Genomic DNA, 19,790 nt, shown 5'->3' on the forward strand with positions numbered 1-19,790 from the left:
ACACCAAGCCCCAAGCCCACCCCACCCCCAACCAGTCTTGTGAAAGCAGCAGCAGTTCCACGGGGCCCCACCCACTGCTTCTCAGCTGCCTCTCCCTCCAGAAGGCTGGGCCGGAAGTAGCACCCACACCCGGTCCACCCTCCCCGCCCACCCAGGCACATCCCCCTTCACAGTCACACCCTGTTCAGGTACTGTAGAGATACACACACTGACACTGCTGTGTGGTTCAAACTGTTTTATACTGAAATATGTCCGAGCTGATCCAAAAAAGCGTTGGGTTGGGGGAGAAGGAAATGATGGAAGTGGGGTGATCTCAGAGCTCCATGTTAGCAACTCTGGGAGTGTGGGCCGGTCCATGTGTCCGTCTGCCCACCCTGGCAGGACAATCAGGCCTGGGAGGTCTGGAGGAGCTCGCCGAGCTGGGTGGAGGAGGCAGGCCAGTCCCATGCTGGAGGGGACCCCATGCCCCCTTCTACAGGGCAGGAGAGTCCTCAGCTGAAGGGCTTCACCAGCTTCATGGCAGCATAGTTCTGGAGGGAGGGAGGAGACAGGGACCCATGGTGATCCCACTGGGGCAGGCACAGCCAGAGCAGCTGTCCAAGATCTGGGGCTCAGAGGATGCGGCTAAGCTGCCAGCAGGCAAGAGGTTGGGAGAGGACGCTCGTGGCTCTTCAACCACCTGCCCACGCCTCGCCCTCACCACTCGCCATCCATCCCATGTGGGGCTCAACACTCGGCCCTGCCTAGTGCTCCAGCCCATCAGGCAAACCCATACCCTCCAAAACTCCACCCGCACCCTCCCACCTGGGGGCCAAAGCTGCCCAAATTGCTCTGTCTTCTCCCCCATCAAGCCAGGCCCATTTCCAGGTACAAGCTGACTGCCCAGAGGACTCTGAGCACCCTGGACCTGGTCTCTTTCATCAGACAGGTGCTGAAGGCGGGGCCCAGGGTCCTCCCCCACATGGCAGCCCAGGGCTTACGGGTCATCACACCCCTGTCCAGAAAGCAGAGAGAGAGAGTTGGGGATGGGCTGTCATGGATGACCCACGGCACAGCCCAGCACTAGAGACAGGGCACCCTTGATTGAGCCCTGCCTGCTGCGGGATTGACAGTATCCTCCCCTCCCCACTTCTCCCCCCAAAAACCATGAAAACACATACAACACAACACAGGGCTCCTAATTGGGACAGTATGTTCCCCAGCGCCGGCTGGGGAAAGCCAACTCTGGAAACAGAGCTGGCCCGCCTTCCCCGCCAAACGCCTCCTGCCTCCCCACGCTGGCCCTGCTCCCGGCTGGCTCTGAGGGGGAAGCTGAGAGGAATCAGACAGGCTGCCCCCTCATACCCCTCCCAAGGGAATTTCCAAGAGGGTAGGGGATTAGGCCAACTGGAGGGAGCTGCCCTGTCCTTGGGCCCCTCTCCACTAGGCCCTGGCTTGGGGCAGGCAGCCTCTGTCCCACGGCCTGAAAGCCAGGTGAGGGTCACCAGGGCCCGGCCCTCATCGTCTGGTACTGGCCAAATGATTGAGTGACTTGGGTGGAGGAGGCAGGATGTGCTCAGCTTGTAGCAAAGACCTGTGAGCAAAGCCAGTCTGCAGACTCAGGCCCAGGCTGCCCGCTTCATCCCTAGACTCCTTACCTAGGATCTGACACCCCTACACCAGCCCTGGGAGAGGTGAGGCAGGGTCCATATTTTAAAGGGGACAACTTCCTGAAGAACTCAAAGGAGAGTGGCCCACTGCTGGGGGGGCCAGGAGACAGGGAGGAGCTCTGACCAGGCCCTCCACAGGGCCACTCTGCTCCTGCCCACAGGGATGAGGAAGGACCACAGGCTGGAAGTGACTGGAATCTTTCTTTCCTCTCCCAGCCAGGCAGCAGGGCCTCCTTCCCCAGGCCCCTGGAGGCCTAGATCTGCCACCCAGTAGCCTTGCAGTGCAGGGCGCAGCTGGCAGGGGCTGGGCTTAGGCATGTCATGGGTGGTGGCGATGCCACTTTGGACCTGCTCTTCCCCTCCCCTTGGCTTTTCAGAAGGAGGCTTGGCTTAATGTACAGCACCCAGGGAAGATGATAGTGCTCCCCTAAGCACAGTCCCAGCCACAGAAGGCCAGAGCTGACCTAGTGCAGCCCCTTCCTCATGTGAGCAGGAGGAATTTGCCAAGGTCACAGGGAGAGTTGGTAATCCTGACTCCAGTGACAGAGCTCTGTCACATCCAACAGGGTTTCTCCAACCAGCAGGTGCCTACATGCAAATTCCCCCTCAGCAGGGCGGGGCCGGCCCGGGACTCTGAGTTTCTAGTGAGTTCCCTGGTGCTGCTGCTGCTAGTCCTCTGACCATACTGAGGGCAAGGGTCTGCAGCAGCTCTTCTCTTCCTAAACTCCCACGGCCTGAGCCTCCCAAAAGAGCATTTGATCATCCACAGTATTTTTCCTTACTCTCTGGTTTCAATGTCTCTCCAGGGGACTGAGCACTCCCCAGTGGCATGAGGCCTCATCCTCTTCTCCCTCATCCCCAAAACACGCCCTTACCTCCCAGACGCACATGCGTGCTTAGAGTCTCTGTGGCTAACTGAACACTGGCCAGCTGGGCTCCAAATGGGAGGAGGAGCTTGAGGTAGGCTGGGAAGGGTGCCGCCTGGGCAGGAGACACCAGGCAGAAGTCCTGGGGCCTGACCCCGGATCTCAGGTCACAGCAACAGCTCATGCTGCAGGACACCACACGTGCACGCACCCTTCCATAGTCCTGTATCTCAGCCTATATTTGTAATCCCGTCTCTCTTTGCTTAAAGAGGCCTCCCACATCGTACACACCTCGAGTCCCTGCAACCTAGATCTACCCTGGACCACAGTCAGATTTTGCTGATCAACAAACCTCAGAACCTCAGAAACATCTCTCCATGGCGCCTCAGGCAACCATGATACTTTAGACCTTGAAGGGGTTGCAGCATTCTCAGGCTGACACCTGATTTCTTTTTTTTTTTTTTTTTTTTTTTTTTTTTTTGAGACGGAGTCTCGCTCTGTCCCCCAGGCTGGAGTGCAGTGGCGCAATCTCGGCTCACTGCAAGCTCCGCCTCCCGGGTTCACGCCATTCTCCTGCCTCAGCCTCTCCGAGTAGCTGGGACTACAGGCGCCCGCCACCACGCCCGGCTAATTTTTTGTATTTTTAGTAGAGACGGGGTTTCACCGTGGTCTCGATCTCCTGACCTCGTGATCCGCCCGCCTCGGCCTCCCAAAGTGCTGGGATTACAAGCGTGAGCCACCGCGCCCGGCCTGACACCTGATTTCTAATGCTCTTTAAAATTTAAAAGAAATCTTTTTAATATGAAAACTCCAACCCTATATAAAAGTGGAGAGAATGGTGTAATCCACCCCTTGAGGACCTTATATTGGTGGCAAAGATGCAAACACCCAGAGAAGGAAAGGGCCAGCCAGCTTAGCAGGCCTGGCCTGTAGGCAGACCCTTCACCACCCTGGTTCTAGACTCTCCGTAGTCACTGTGGCCCAGATGGTAGCTAGTTTGGACATCCAAACCAGACATCCTTTCCCCAGTTCCTCTCAGTTCAGCTGTTAGGAACTGCATGGAAAGGTGTGTGGTTTTAACTCTCTTCCCCTCTGAGATGCATTCTGCAGACACAGGCATAGCCAGCTACAGTGGAAGGGGGGGCTCTTGCCCTTTCCTCCTCCTGGAGGACTCACAGAGCAAAAAGCTCACCTGGGGGCAGTTCCCCAAGCAGCCTGTCTGCCATGGGAACAATGCTCTGGGCCAGTGGCCTGGTGCTGACCAGGACCGAGGCCTGAAGTGGGAATCACAGTAAGCCCTGGATTGGGAGTGTGTGCGGAGTACTGTGCAGCCTACGGCCAGGCCCTTTCCTTCTCTGGGTGTTTGCGTCTTTGCCACCAATATAAGGTCCTCAAGGGGTGGATTACACCATTCTCTCCACTTTTATATAGGGTTGGAGTTTTCATATTAAAAAGATTTCTTTTAAATTTTAAAGAGCATTAGAAATCAGGTGTCAGCCTGAGAATGCTGCAACCCCTTCAAGGTCTAAAGTATCAGAGACACTGGGGGAAGCTCCCTGGTGATCTGGGTTCCCTGATGAGCTGTGTGGGCTGGGGAAGCATAGGCAGGGACCTTCCTCCCCAAAGCAGGGCCCCACAGAGCAGGGGCACGACAGCCGCCTCTGGTATGGCCCCTCAAGCTCATCAACTGGCTTCTTACCAAATGAAAGGAAACCCAAATGGGCACTGAGCCAAGTAAGGGCTCCTGGGCCAGCCTCCCGCTCCCCAACAGCTTCCCTATGCCCACCTGCTGCAGGAGGCAGGACACCCTCTATTAAGGGCCTCAGGTGGACCCTGAGATGCTCTCCCAGCCCCAGCTCCTCCCTTCCTCTGGATTTGCAACTGCTGTCAAGACAAAGGGACCTTCTCCGCTCTGCCATCAACATCTCACCTTCCTTTCAGACCCAGTTCCACACCTCCCTTCCAGAAAGTCCTCCTGCCCACCGCAACCCAAAGGGCCTCATCTTCTCGTAACCCCTTGATTACATATTCTAGGGGCTTGCTGAGGACAGCTTTGTCTCACCATGAAGGGCAAGAACTCAGTTTCTCTCACTGGACTGAGAGCTTCCAAGGGTAGAACTTCGTACAGCTACCAGACTGGAGACCCCCCAGAGCCGGGCTCTGTATCCTCATCGGACCAGGGGCTCTCCAAGGACAGAGGTTACTTCTCTCCATTAGACTGGGAGAGCTCTTTGAGGACAACGACGAACCCCCCCATTAGACCCAGAGTTCCTCCACCACAGTGTCGTCAGGCCTGCTTACCGGGAAGGCGTAGATGAAGATGGCCAGGAACAGCAGCAGGATGAAGAGGATGATGAAGAGGATGATGGCCCACCGGAAACGCCGCCACAGGATGAACTTCATGGTCTTGTATGGGGAGGTAAACCACAGGAAGGAGGTGTCGGGGCGCCTGGAAGTGAGATCCCGGAGGTCAATTGGGCATCCTCTACTAGGGCTGCTTTCTCCAAACTCTGCTCCCAACAGCAGGTCCAATGGCCTGGCCCTCCACAGTCCAGCCCCAGCGTCTGCCCAGGCCCTGTCCCTAAACTAGCCCTTTGCACTTGCATTCCCTCTCCCCCAAGCCCTTGCTACAGTGTCACCCCCACCTGTGCTGCCCTCCTCTTCTGGGTGCTGCCAAGCCCTAAGCATCCTCAGGGGCCCAGTTCTCTGCCATCCACTCCAGGACACCTTCCTTGGTGCCCTCACCCATTCCTGACCCAGGACTTAATCACAAACTACAGATTTAGGAGCTGGGCAGTGCCTCAAAGTGCTCTCCAGCCCACTGAGCCCCAGATAAGCCAAGCCACCTGTCCAGATGCACATGGCTAGTCCACGCTCAGGGAAGGATGGTGGGAAGAGAACGTAGGAAGCTGGTTCTCTCACAACCAAGAACCTCAAAACCTTTCCCTAGGCCAGCTCCACAACTCAAAATATGTGGAGGATTCTGTGTCTCCATCATGACCCTGTTAACATCAGATTGCACACTGGTGTCTCATGGGTCTCTCTTTTCTTCCTGTGCAGATCCCAGCATCCTTGGGCAAGGGTGCCTCTCACTGCTCTGCCAGGCCCATGGCACTCAGGCACAAGGTGCTAATCATAGCACTGTGACTAACTGAGCCATCTATGCTAAATCCAACTTGAGCCAAGTAGGCTGGTGGGGCGGGATCCAGCAAACACATTCCTGAGCCCCCACAGCCATCTTTCAGTGACCCTGCCCCTGTAACTGCCTTCACAGCATCTACATCCATTGGCTTGGTCTATCTCCCTAAGAGGTCTGTGACGTAGGGAAGACAGGGATTGGGCTCCCCATTTCACAGATGGGAAAATGAAGGCTGAAAAACCGTTTGAAAGTCACACTGGCACCATAGGAGAGCCACGGAAGGCAGCTTGGTAGGGTCAAGACCTTGATCGGACTCTGGAGCCAATCAGACCAGGTGAGAGCATTTCCGCTTCACCACTGTCCTAGCTGGAATGCCCTTATTTAACTTTGCTGAGATTGTTTCCTCATCTGTAAAATGGGGATAATAACAACTACCCTGCAGGGAAGGTTCCATAGCACAATGTACACATGCATATGATAGCATGCTTGGCACACAACCAACAGGTACCCAGTAGCACCTTCGTCTTGAATTCACTGAGCCATGTTCTCTGGGAAGATGCCCGTCACCTGCCCCCTAACTTACTATGTGGTCTTGGATGAGTCATGCCCCTCTCTGAGCCACGTGGGCTTTGTGACTTCTACATGGCCATGCAATGGGATGCCTCCTGGATGTGGCCTATACCCCTAGACCTGTGGGCATTGGGGCTCAGGGGCTGGGCACTGACCTTGGGTCCTCAAGCTTAGGGTTCATGTTGGGCTCATCCCGGCCCTGGCCAGCGGGCCGCTCCTCATGCTCACTCTCTGTTACAATCTCCAAGGTCATTTCCAGCTTGCCCTGAGGGGACAGAGAGCACCTGGTTAGGGGCACAAAGGCTCTGCTCAGTGGCCTGGAGAGTAACCAGGCCAGGAAAAACATAAGGACCACTTCATTATTTAAAAAATAAAAAAAAAAAAGACGTAGGGTTTCTGAACATAAAAGCAGCACCTGCTCTTTGTAAAACATTTGGAAACCTCAGAAATGTATAAAGAGGGGAGACTCTCCCCCATACTTCCACTACATGGAGACAAGCACTGTTAACATCTGCATGCATCATAGCTGATTTTCTCTGCAAGTGTATGAAATGTCACACTGTGCATATACAGTTCCATATCTGGCTTTTTTCACTTCGGAATATATTTCACTATGTAGTTGTCTATTCTTTAAAGTTTGGTTTTTAATGACTGCCAAACATTCTATGGGATGGTTGACCATAATTATTTAGTAAACTACTTATTTTGGTTCATTTAGGTTGTTTCCAACTCTTTGATAGGATAAATAATGCTGCAACAAATATCCCAGAACCTAGATTTTTTAAATTTATTGGGTTATTTATTTAGAAGAGATTTTAGAAGTAGGATGACAGAGTCCAAGGGCATAAAAATTGTTAAATCTGTTACTATATGTTATCAAATTGCTTCCTCCACACAGTAAAAACATTAGCGCTCCCAGCAGAAGTAAAAGGGGGGCCTGTCTTCTCTCTGCATGCTCAGCAGCAATGAGCATTTCTATTTTAAAATATATATATAACTTAATAGACCAAAAAAACACATTTTAAAATACAGTAGTCCTCCCTTACCTTTGGGTTTGATTTCTAGGGTTTCAGCTCCCTGTGGGCCAGTACGGTAAGTTATTCTGACACACAGAGAGAAAGACCACATTCACCTAACTTTCATAACAATATATTGTTATAATTGTTCCATTTTATTATTAGTTATTGTTGTTAATCTCTTACTGTGCCTCATTTAGAAATTAAACTTTCTCATAGATACGTATAGATGGGAATAAACATAGTACATAATACGGGTTTAGTAGTATCTGCAGTTTCAGGCATCCCCTGGGGGTCTTGGAACATATCTCCTCCAGATAAGGGGGGACTACTGTATCCCTTTATTTAATTACTAGAGAGACTAAACCTCTTTAAAAATGTTTTGCAGACATTGGTAATTATTTTGTGAATTATCTATGCATGTTGTTTTCTCATTTTTCCTTTGGGGTACTAGTATTTCTTATTGTTACCACTCTTTATATAACAAGTATATTCAATTTCAAGGACCACTTTCAGGGTTGGCTGGCTGCCTGCAATTTCTAAGTAAACTTTCAGGGATTAACTTCCTCTCCGTGGCTGCTGTGGACTCAGGGGAAGGATGGTTCTCTCGGGCCCTCCAGTCACCCCTCTAAGCAGACCTCTCAGAGAGTAGAACAAGGATGGTCCCTTGGAGGGTCCTGCTCAAATGGGAGAGGCATGACCCCTGTCCATTCACCCAGGAAGCCCGGATCAGAGGGAACCCAGGACACAGGTCACTATTAAAGCCAATGAGCAGAGTATAAACAGAGTAATCTTTTGATTTAAATAGGCTTCCCCTGGGATGTGAGCCTCAAAGGAGAAGGCGGCTGGGAATTGGGAGGAAAGAGGGAGAATGCCTTGGAAAATAGAGAGAGAGGGGGGACGGGGGCAGGAGAGGGGGAGAAAGGAGGAGGAACAGTAAGCCTGTATTTTCTGATGATGTATTTTCCGACAATTTCTATGCAAGAAGCTGCCCCCATGCCCTCCACTGGGGCTGGAGGAAGTAGACTTACCGCCAGTATTTTCTTCTCACCCTCTTGTGCTACACAGGGCCACCAGCCCTTCACTGTTTTCTGCTCAAAAAGGGACACAAACCATTCTGGGTGGAAAGTATCATCCAGCTGGTCCAAGGAGCACTTCTCGGCTGTCTTGGCTGGCTTGGGCATGCGGTTGAGATCGAGCTGCAGGGAGCCTGCAACAGACAGGTGGTTTTTGGCCAAGGCTTTCTCGATCACTGCCAGCCTGTAGCCACCCTTAGGCAGGGCAGGTTCAGGAAAAACTCAGTCACCTCCTCTGTCATCAGCTTCTATCCATGGCCGAGCCACAGGTAAAATCTCACAAACTCTCCATCTCCCCACCCATTGTCTCCCATTCCATCTATACAGCTTCCCATTCATCTACTCATGCATTCATACACATGTTCATCCACTCCTATTTACTCACCCTTAACTAAGCCACCCACCTCTTCAATTACTCATCTATGTACAAAGCCATTCATACACCGTCTATAAACAGCCATCCATCAATTTTTTTAAAATTGTTTTTATCATGGTAAAATACATATAACATGAAATTTGTTATTTTAACCATGTTAAGTGTACAATTCAGTGGCTTTAATTACAGCCACAATGCTGTACAACCATCACTACTATTTCCAAAACTTTTTCATCCCCCAAACAAAAACTCTGCGCCCATTAAGCAATAACTCCCCATTCCTCCCTCCCCTTCGCCCCAGTAACCTCTAGTCTACTTTCTGTCTCTATGAATTTGTCTATTCTAGATATTTCATATAAGTGGAATCACACAATATTTGTTTTTTTGTGTCTGGCTTATTTTGATTTCCATAATGTTTTCAGGGTTCATCCTTGCTGTATATATCAGTAGTGTTTTTTTAATCCATATTATTTTTTATGGTTGAATAAGATTCCATTCTAGGTATATACAGGTTGAACATCCATAATCTGAAAATCTGAAATTTGAAATGCTCCAAAGTCTGAAAGTTTCTGATTGCCAACATAATGCTACAAGTGGAAAACTCCACACATACGTACTTAAACTTTGTTTCATGCATAAAATTATCTTAAATATTCCATAAAATTCCCTTCAGGCTATGCTTACAAAGTATATACAAAAAAAATCTTGTATTTAGATTTGGGTCCTATCCCAAAGTTATCTTATTAAGTATATGCAATTATTCCAAAATCCAAAAAGCATCAGAAATCTGAAACACTTCTGGTTCCAAGCATTTCAGATAAGTGATATTTAACCTGTACCACACTTTGTTCATTCATTCATCTGTTGACGGACACTTGAGTTGTTCCCACCTTTTAACTTCATATTGTGAATAATGTTGCAGTGAACGTTAGCACACAAATGTCTGAGTCCCTGTTTTCAATTCTTTGGGGTGCATACACACACCTGGAGTAGGATTCTTGGTTCATTAGTAATTCTATGATCAGCTTTTCAAGGAACTGCCGAACAGTTTTCCACAGCAGCTGAATCATTTTACACTCAAACCAACAATGTCCCAGCACACCAGCAATTTCTCCACATCCTCAAAACACTTGTTATATTCTGGTTTATTATTATTATTATTACTATTATCTTAGTAGGCGCGAAGTGGTACCTCACTGTGGTTCATCCAACAGTCTTTTTCATCTACCACCTAGTTATCCAAGCGGCCATCTTTTTATATTGTTTTATCTAATCATCCCTTTTATCTGTCATCTCCCAGGATACCTTCAGCTATTAGGTTGAACCATATGAAAATTCTTGTATTTAACTATCTTTGACCCATTTAAACAGTAATTTCATGTGATTTCACCTAATCTAATCATAATCTGATAAAGTCGATGGGATTGGAGCATAGGTTGCTGAAGGGATTAAGAGAGATCAATAGAAAAATTGTTTTCCGAAGCCAAACTAAAGAAATTCTCAAACACCATGCAAAGGTGATTCAATTTTTTTCAGTGTAGAATGCATAGTTACTATAACTGAACAGAAAATATAACTCTTTTTCTACTTTTCTTTCTTTCCACTCATCCATTTATCAATCCGTCCTTCCATCTGTGCATCTGCTTTGACCTAACTATACACATTTCTCTATAGCTACCATTTGTTAAGCACTATATCTATCCATTAATCAGGTTATTATTCCACCTGTCTGTCCACTTATTCAACTGTATATCGGCATTCATCTATGCTCCACCCACCCATATATTTCTCCATCCCTCCAGTGCAGATGAATGAATGTTTATTTTCTATTTGAAATGTGGTGCCAATATACTAAGCAAATGTCAGAATATTAAAACACACACACACACACACACACACACACACACACACACACACACTATCTCAGCATGATCTACATAAAAGACTGTAAGGAAACACAGGCTATCTGGATGGTGAGCTTATAGGTGCTTAACCATTACCTTTAAAATTAAAAAGTAATAAATATTCAAAAGACATACATTATGTAATTAGAAAACAAATTATGAAGGTGGAAAAGAAAAATTTCATGTATAAAAGCTAGTATTTGTTAATGGTTTTATTTTTTAAGACGAAGGATGAGTCTGTTTAACTTTACTTTGAACATGATTTACTCAGTCAGTAAAAAATACAGGGTTTTTTTGTTTTTCTTTTAAAAACTAATTTTCTAAAGCCTCACTGCCTAAAGGAAAGATTGATGCCATAAATTCATAAAGTCTGTAAGAAAAAAAGACTCCATAAAAATTTTAAAGCATAAGAAAAATTGGGGGAAATTATTTGCAATGTATTCTTAATACATAAAAGGCTCTGAAAATCAATAATAAAAGATGAACATTGCAAAACCATGAAGAAAATTCCACAATACGGATAATAAATATATGTTAAAGTTCTACCTTAAATGCAATAAAAAAATGCAAATAAAAAGGAAATATCTTATTGGCAATTTTTTTTTTAATGTACAGTGGTAGCAAAAATTTAGGGAAAATGGCACCCTGTACAAACAGGGCACAGGTGGGAGGATAAACAAGTAAAACCTTGCTAGAGGGCAACTGAACAAAATGTTTCAAAAACCATTTAAATGTACAAAGACACATCTACTTCTTAGAGTTAAGGAAAGATATGCACAAAGGATCCAAAGATGTGCATACGCCGAGGGTCTCACTCACATTGGAAAACCTGGAGATGACCTGAATACCCACCAAGAGAGGATTAATCAAAATGAGGCCCATCTCTATGACAAAACATAGGCAGGCATTAAGTGTGATGATGGAGATATAAATGCAGATCGATACCTACTGACCAGAAAGGATGTTCTTGGAATATTAGGTTTACCAAAAAATCAGGATATAAAACAGTCTGTGTAATAGAAATCCATTCATATACATATGAATATATGTATATATTGTATATGTATGCATGTATATGTGTATATATAAGTACATATATAAAATACTTATGTTTAAGTCTCAAATAATATATAATACAATAAAACATGCCAAAATGTGAGTGGAAATTGGGTGGTGAGATTAAGGTGGGGAGGAGGCATTACTTACCTGCATTTTCTAATTCCTCTACAGGAATTATGTACACAATAATAAGTAAAATAATAGAAGTCAAACTTGGTGCCACCCTTTTTACACCTGATGCTTTTATAACAAAGTTCTCTGTGCATTTGGCCAGGCCAGGTGCGCAGGGCGGGGAACAGTCAAGTGAACAGGCAGCCTTCTCCCCACTGCCGGAAGCCACGCCTCAGAGTATCTCCTGCAGGGGCCCCAGGGCTCAGCTAAGAACGACTCACCTTCTCCAATCAAGGGCTACCCCAAGAGGGCTCCAGGCCACCCCGCTCCCAAGTGGCAGAATGGATCTAGAAACCAGGGATCCTGACTTCCTGGGCTGCCGTTTCATAAGCTCGCTTTATTTTTTAATCAAGGTAAAATCCAGCTCACGTAAATGCACCACTTTAACCACTTTAAGTGTACAAATCAGTGGCTTTGAGTATATTCACAGAGTTGTGCAACCGTCACCACCATCTAATTCCAGAACCTTTCCATCACCCCAAAAAGAAACCTCTTACCCATCACAGTTACTCCCCATCGCCCCTTCCCCCAATCCCTAGCAACCACTAACCTATTTTCCATCTCTATGGATTTGCCTATTATGGACATTTCATATACATGAAGCCATATAATATTTGACCTTTTGTGTCTGGCTTCTTTCACTTGGCATGTTTTCAGGTTCACCCACAGTGTAGTATGTATCAGTATTTCATTGCTTTCATGGCTGAATACTATCCCATTGTATGGATAGACCACATTTTCCAGAGTTAACCTTTATAGCCATGACAGGGCTATCTTGAACTCACTGCTCTCAGAGATGAGCGTGCTGGCCCCATACAATGTCTTCCTCCTTGTGCCCATATCCTAACCCTACAAGGCCACCATCACCACCTTCCATTCAACCCAGCCTCCCTGCTCCCCAATCCCAGATTTCATCACAGCCCTTCCCACTAGAATCCTGTCTGGGGGTAATGGGGATGGATCCTGTGTTTGTTCACCCAGTCGGTCACACACGCACAAGGATAAAGACTGACTTGAGACCCTCACTCACAGGGCTCAGTCTGTGTCAAATGTGAGGCCAGACAGCTGGCGACAGGCAGCACACACTTGCGTCCCTCGCATACTTACATATCTGAGTCCCATCATCCAACATGGCCCAGTGTTCAGTGCCACCTCTACTGACAGGCCCACCCTCAGTGGCCACCAATCACTCTGACACTTCTGTATGTCATACACCTCACTTAACACTGGGGACACATGACCCTGAGCTCCCTGAAAGCAGAAAGCGGGACTACTCCTCCTGCTAGGCTTCCCCAAGGGTCCAACAGTGGCATAAACACACAGTGTGGGTTCTGGGGCAGCCCCCGTGTGCAGAATGGGATTCTAGCAATGGTGCTTACCCAGAAAATCATCAAAGGAGAACTTGTCATTGTCCCAGATCTGGAATACCACTCGTGCTGGGATTTTGCTCTCAGTCTTGTCCAGCCTCCAGAAGGCATCCTGACCCAGAGGAGGAACAGAGAAGGATGCAAGGAAGCAAGGTTAGAGAGAGGCAGTGTTCCCTTCCAGCCTGGAAGGCTGCCTGGAGGAGGCAGAGGAGTAGGACGTCCCCAAGGGACCTGCCAGAGCCAGGTCCTGTGGGAAGACTGGGAAGGGCAGATCCCAGAAGGCAGTGTTCAAGGGCCCAAAAGGGTACCATGCAGGCTCAGTTCACATAAGATGGCTCCATTAATCCTCCCAAATCTGTAAGTCAAGGTTATCACTCCCATTTTACACATGACGAAGGTGAGGCTTGGAGAAGTTAAAGGAATGTGCCTGAGGTCTGACCACTAATAATAATAACAACATTAATATCATGCTTCCTATGCGTTGGCCCTCTACTGCTATGAACTCATTTATCCTTCCAACCATCTACAAAGGAGATACTATCTTTACAGTGGAGGAGACCAAAGCAAGTAATTTGTCCAAGTCCAAGACCACACAGCTAGGAGGTGGCAAGCTGGACTCAAACCCTGGCAGCCGGGTTCCAGAGTCCTGCTCTCTACCTTAAACCTTGCTCTGTACCTGGCATCTCAGGGTCAGGGTGGGGTAACTGAGACCCTGAAGGACCCCACCCTACCCTGGCTGTCATAGAAGGATCTCCCAGCGTGCTGCTGTAAGGAGCTGGCGCTGGAATCTAGACCCCAGCTCCTCCCTCTCCACCCCACCCAACTTCACTCCAAGAGCTTGACCCAGGGAAAAGCCAAAGCCTAAAGTGCTGGGAAGTTCCGTCTCCTGCTGAAAGGAGAGGAGGGGCCCTTCTCTCCCCACCCACCTCCCTCAGACCAGCTCGCCTGGAACACGGTCATGTTGGGCTTCCTCTCACTGAGGCTTCATAGAGCAACTGAGTGGTGTGGGACTGCACATGCAGAGGCCAGGGAGCACCCCTCAGTCCAGCCACACTCAACCCACGGCACTGCCACGAGGGCTTTCCAGCACAGTCTTGTTCTCTGTTTTCTCACTATAACTCTCCCCTGGGTGAGTGGCAAGGACAGGAAACAGTGTGACCACCCTGCAGATGGCGGGTGCCAAGTCCTGAGTGCCGGGTCAGAGCACGGGCCTGGATCCAACTCTGCAGGGAAAAGCTCCACCGAATGCCTGGTAAACCCACCCTTGCTGTCCAGCCAGGGCCTGCTGTGTGGCCACCCCAGCCTCAGAGGTTGGCCTTGGAAATCCCAGTGAGCTCCCGAACCAAAGACCACGACCCCTGTCCCGTGAGGACTAGTCCCCGTGCAAAGCACCCAGCCACGGCCTGGACTGCTGCCTGGGTTGGGGAAGGGGCTCAGGTCTCCAGCTGGCCCCTCGCCTCCAGCCCTCTGTCTGGTGCCTCCCACCTTTTCCGGGCCCCAACCTTTCTGCAGGTGCCTCCCTCCTCTGGCGAGCTTTTATGGCCAGCTCCGCAGGCCCGCCTGCATGGCCCGCCAGCAGCCTCCATTCCTCTGGCCGGCTTGGTTTATGGGCTCGGTAATGAGCCAGAGGTTCAAATGGCCCCTGGTGGGAGCAGCTGGGCTGGGGCTCCAGCCTGGGGAATGAACCCCCCCAGGTCCCAGGCGCTCATTATGCTCCTGGCCTGGGCGCTTTTACTAGCTGTTTATTTGCAGGGTGGGTGCCCGACGCACAGGCAGGCCCCAGTGGGTGTGCTGGGCTCCAGGTGGGGAGCCGGGCCGGGGCAACCAGTGGTGGTTCAAAGCCGCCGGATGAAAGGAGACCTTGTACTTTACGACAGTCTCGTCTGGTTAATAGGTTCCCTGGAGGGCCTGCCTGCCAGAGGCCCTGAACCCCACGGCAGAGGGCTGGCTCTGTGGCAGGCCCAGGGAGCCCAGAGGCTGTGTAGTGCCCCTGCACTCGATCCTTCAGCCCAGCCCAGCTAACTGGTGCCCCACTGTGGCCACGGCTCTGCCTGCCTCCCAGGGTCCCTTCACTCCAAGAGGGACCCTCTGGCTCTACCTTCGGCCAAGCCAGTTTCTGTCTCCGCCTTTGGCCGAGCCAGTTTCTGTCTCCCACTTCTGGTTGACTTCAGAGCCACGTGGCCTCTGCTTCTGTTTCTCAGCCCCGTCTTCTGACCTTCTCCGCCCCTCCTTCCAGCCACCTTCTCCCCAGAGTCTGGCATCACGGAGAACGTCCCTTCCCCTCTGGCCTTCCCTCCCAGTGAGCCTCTCCTTCCACTCCCTGACCTCTCTTCCTCCTCTCCACCCCTGCTCCCCCATGGGCTTCTCATTCTCCCAAGTCTGACCCAGACCCTGTTGGCCATCAGGCAGTCCCTTCCATATCCTCAGCCCCTGTCTTCCTCTGGAACTCGCCCACGGGTTGGCCCCACTCTCCCCTTCTTCCTTCCTCCTGACCAGGCCCTTTGATGCAGAGACAAAACCACATCATTGCCAGAATGGAGCCACCCCAAATTCTTAATCAGCAACCACAACTGGGTCCCCAGAACTGCCGGGTAACCCTCTCTGTGCTGCCAGTCGCATTCCCTCCCCATCTCTCTGTGTCCCTCCCCCACTGTCACTCATAGCAGCTCTTTCCAGCCTTTTCCACTGGTCTCAAGTCACCTGCCCCAGTACCAGATCATCTCTCCTCTTACTTCAGAGACAAAACAGCCACTCCTTATCCACATCTCCACCTGTCATGAGGAAGGGGCTGTCCCACCTCCCACTCCTCTCGGTCTCAGTCTCCATCTATGTCCAGCCCTTGTAGGTGAGCCCTGGGCGTGCCACGGGGTGCACAGCCCTCCCTCTCCACTCCCAGGCCCCCTCTCCCTCTGTCCACAGCAGAGCTGGCCAGGGCAGTGCTGTGTCTTGGGGCAGATGCAACCTTGGCTTTCTGATGGAAACAGGCTCCTGACAGGGAAGCACACTGAACAGCAGCAAACGAGGCTCAACCTGCAAACGGCCCATGCTCTCCTTGACCTCCCAGAACCCTGTTGCTCAATTCTGCTTTCTGCCAGTCACTCCACAGCAATGGCTCGGTAAAGGGATCCACTTAACCCTGTTGAATTCATGTTTTCTTTTGTTTCATGGTTTCAGAATGTTCCGTGGAACATTTTGCTTTCTCCAACGTGCAGATGATCCTGCATGTTAGGCTGGGAAGGGCCATGCAGAGGGGATGTAATGAAGAGAATTAAGAAAATCCAGGCACTGGAACGCGTCATATATCCCCTTTCTTTCAGGAGACAAGGAGTCATAGGAGCTTTGAGGCTTAAAGCCTTGAGCCACCTCTGGAAGGAAACCAGGCCAGCAGAACCTAGACACCAGAGAGGCATTTACCCCCTTGAGTTGGAGAGCACCTCAGGGTGGAACTTAATGCCAGGTGGGACAAGGATGCCCAGAAGCTATAGCAGAGACCCCTCTGCCTCCAACCAGCATAGCCCTGAAGTCTCCACTGCCCTCAGCACCTATTCTGTGCTCTGAGGGCTGCTCTCTGAGGGCAGGCCTGGTCCTACCAGGAAGAGGCCGGCTGCCCTCGAGTTCTGCCTAGTTCAGGGGTAAAAAGTTGATGCCCCAGATGAGACCTAAACTAGCAGTTGCTGAGACACAGAGACCGAGGTCCCTAAATCCAGCCTCCCCTCTGGCTGATGCAAGCCAGGTCTCCCTAGGTGCCTTTGGCCTGCAGTCAGAGGTGGGAGTGGAGAGGAGGGTGATGGCTGTGGGCCTTGCAGGCACACTTGGACTGTGACCTAGCTTGGACGGTGACCATAGGCACAGATGTGGAAAATGGGATATGAGACTTAGCCAAGCAACTCCCAATCCTGTGGACACCATGATCTATAGGCCAGACTGGCCTTCTTGGGAAGCTCCCCGATGGGGTCTGCCCCACTGCCCCTTTGAAGGCCATGCTGGGTGTCCCTACTCTACCCACTCAGACTCCATGATCCTTCCTGCTGCTTAACTTGCCTGAGGTAGGGAGGGAGGCAGTGACTTTGGGATCCGGATTTAGCTGCAAATGATGGATATGGCACTGTGTGATCATGAGGTGGCCGTGGGGTGGCAGCAGGGCTGGGGATGGGAAAGATGGTGGAAGAGAGTGGAAAAGGGGTGGATGCAGAGACGGTGGAGGTGGCTTTGGGGGTAATGAGAGCAGGGGTGGGACCACGGTAGTGCCATGAATGACAGAACAGTGGTGGTGACATTTGGCAGTGAGGAGGCAACAGTCGTGATAACACCAGTAGTGATGGAACAGCAGCCACAGTGACGTTAGCTGTGATGGGACAGAGGCCATCACACAATGCTGAGACAGCAGTGGCGGTGACACTGGCAGTGCTGGGACAGTGGAGGTGGTGGCCATGTGGAGATGGCAGTGGTAGCTCCAACATGGTGAGGCAGCAGTGAGATTGTGACAGTTGCCGGGCAGTGACTTGGTGGTCAGGTCAGGCTAACTTTAGAAACCCTGGTGCTGGCACCACAGGGAACAGGAAGGACACTGACCTTCTTGGCAATGGTACAGACTTGCTCAGCCGGCAGGTAGTCGAAGGGGAAAATGAACCTCCAGTTGAAGTTGCCTTCACCTCCCAGGGAACGATAATGCACGTCTGTCTTTTGCTTGTGTTCTTCAAAGCCAATCATCCAACTAGACATACATGTTTTTAGAGAACGGTTCTCATTAAGATTTCCAATACAGTATATACATCGTCAGCTTAGGCAGACCAGGAGTTAAGAAGGTAAATGAGCTTATTGCAAAAAGAATTCCCAGGAAATCGGCATGATGTACAAAATGTGCCATAAATTTGAAAACATTCTAACTTCCCAGCCACTAAACTTGTAAGTTCAACCCAAAGTTCAGTGCAGAAAAAGAAATCTGGTGGGAGAACGATTTCCCCAAAGGCAGGGACCACCCCCAGGAGCCCTCCTTGGAACCTTGTTTGTTCTCCTCTTCCCTAAGCCAGAGCCCCCCATGCTGTGCACAACCCAGAGGGAGCGCGGGAGCTGCGGCAAGCTGGACAGGCAAGAGGACGCTGGCTCCCTACCCTTTCACATAAATGTCGCTCATCTTCTCCCCCGTGAGGCTCAGGTCATCCAGGATCACATCTCTGGTATTCCAGATAATACAACGCAGGAAAAACCTGGGGAAAGGTATGACTCTAATCCACCTAGATTTCCTACCAAAGGATGGGAAGGGCTTGGCCAAGAAGCCAAGAAGCCAAGAAGCAGACTGGTCCAAGAAGACTCGATGCCTGCCTGGCTGGACACTGGCCCAGGCCCAGCGAGAACTGTATTCCATGGCCCAAATAGCCTGAAGCCCGGCAGAAAAGAGCAACCGCCTAGTCCCACCCACAGCAGGGTGCAATGCCCCCACCCCTCAGTCCAGCTCAGAGCCTGTGGCTGGGCAAGTCACCTTCTGGCTCTCCGTGGGGTGATGTTGAAGGGAGGTCCAGGCCGCCCCAGGGCCTTCGGAAACAGGTCGACCCACATCTGCAGCTTCCCCTGTGGAGACAGGGTCCATTCTCTCCCCAGCCTTGTCATTTAACCAACTGTTACCAAGCACCTGCTCGGGGCCAGACGCCGAGGACACAGAACAGAGAAACCCAGGCCCTTCCAGAGAAAGCCTCACTGCCCTAAACAGGGGACTACAGGGTCAACTGCATAGGTGACCACTGCCCCACAGGCCTCTGACTTGGGCTTGTGCCTGGGGGTCAAGGGTCAGGGCGGGCTTCTCAGAGATGGTGGTGGTTGAGCTGAGTCTTGGCAGCTAGGGGAATGGCATGTGCACGGTCGTGGCGTGTCAGAGAGCACCATTCAGTTAGGGAGGGCTCAGAAGGCTTCCATGGCAGGACATCGCTCTCCCTGCCCACCCCTTATCCTCCTCCCTCTCTGCAAGCGAGGTGTGAATTTGTCTCATCTTAGAGCAGAAGGAGCAGAGATTGAAGTAATTCGATTAAGTCACTTCTGCAGGGTCACAGAACTAGAAGATGAAAGAGCCAAAGTTTCCACACCCATTGTGCCACTTTGGGGAGGCCGGTAGCCAAACCACCTAGGTGGAGAGAGAGCTCAGTTCCAAACAACAGAGGTAATATCCTCTGGCATTCACAAGGGCATCCTCATGCCTCACTTTGGCCTTTCTCTTTGCCTGTAACCTTGTCTCCCCTTCTCCTCTTCCAAAACCCAGCTCTGAGCTCACCTCTTCCAGGAAGCCCTCCCTGTCACCATCCCAAGGCTGCTGGCTCTGTGGTCCCCACCCTTCAGTGTGAGAGGATTCCCCTCCCACTGAGGACTGTTCTCTGTGGGTGGCTTTGTCATTTGGTCATAGGATGCCAGGGCCACCTTGGCTGCATACCCCACAGCAGCCCAGCACAAGGCCAGGCATCTGAGACTGAGTCACTGACAGATAGCGGTTGGATGGGGGAATCCTGAAGTCAGGCTGAAACACAGAGGCTTCAGGATGACAAGGAGAGGTCGGAGGCCAGGCCTATAGGGGTGAAGGGGGAAGCTCAGACTCGTTTCGCAGACCCTGAG

The 19,790-nt window shown here is 50.5% G+C and overlaps 1 protein-coding gene across 15 annotated transcripts in view; it reads right to left on the minus strand.

Annotated features, from left to right (window-relative positions):
* Positions 1 to 220: 220 nt before the first annotated feature.
* Positions 221 to 19,790, minus strand: part of DYSF (dysferlin) — a 232,381-nt gene continuing 212,811 nt past the window's right edge. For all 15 annotated transcript variants that reach the window (XM_055241803.2, XM_055241805.2, XM_055241799.2 and 12 more), the window contains 8 exons: positions 18,673 to 18,761; positions 18,305 to 18,400; positions 17,766 to 17,907; positions 13,206 to 13,305; positions 8,272 to 8,450; positions 6,380 to 6,489; positions 4,817 to 4,964; positions 221 to 530 (listed from right to left, as the gene is read on the minus strand). In XM_055241803.2, the coding sequence (XP_055097778.1) occupies positions 492 to 530; positions 4,817 to 4,964; positions 6,380 to 6,489; positions 8,272 to 8,450; positions 13,206 to 13,305; positions 17,766 to 17,907; positions 18,305 to 18,400; positions 18,673 to 18,761 (903 nt within the window). In that variant the 3' untranslated portion in view covers positions 221 to 491. The remainder of the gene's footprint in view (positions 531 to 4,816; positions 4,965 to 6,379; positions 6,490 to 8,271; positions 8,451 to 13,205; positions 13,306 to 17,765; positions 17,908 to 18,304; positions 18,401 to 18,672; positions 18,762 to 19,790) is intronic.

The sequence above is a fragment of the Symphalangus syndactylus genome, chromosome 14 (assembly GCF_028878055.3).
Source record: "Symphalangus syndactylus isolate Jambi chromosome 14, NHGRI_mSymSyn1-v2.1_pri, whole genome shotgun sequence".
NCBI lineage: Eukaryota > Metazoa > Chordata > Mammalia > Primates > Hylobatidae > Symphalangus > Symphalangus syndactylus.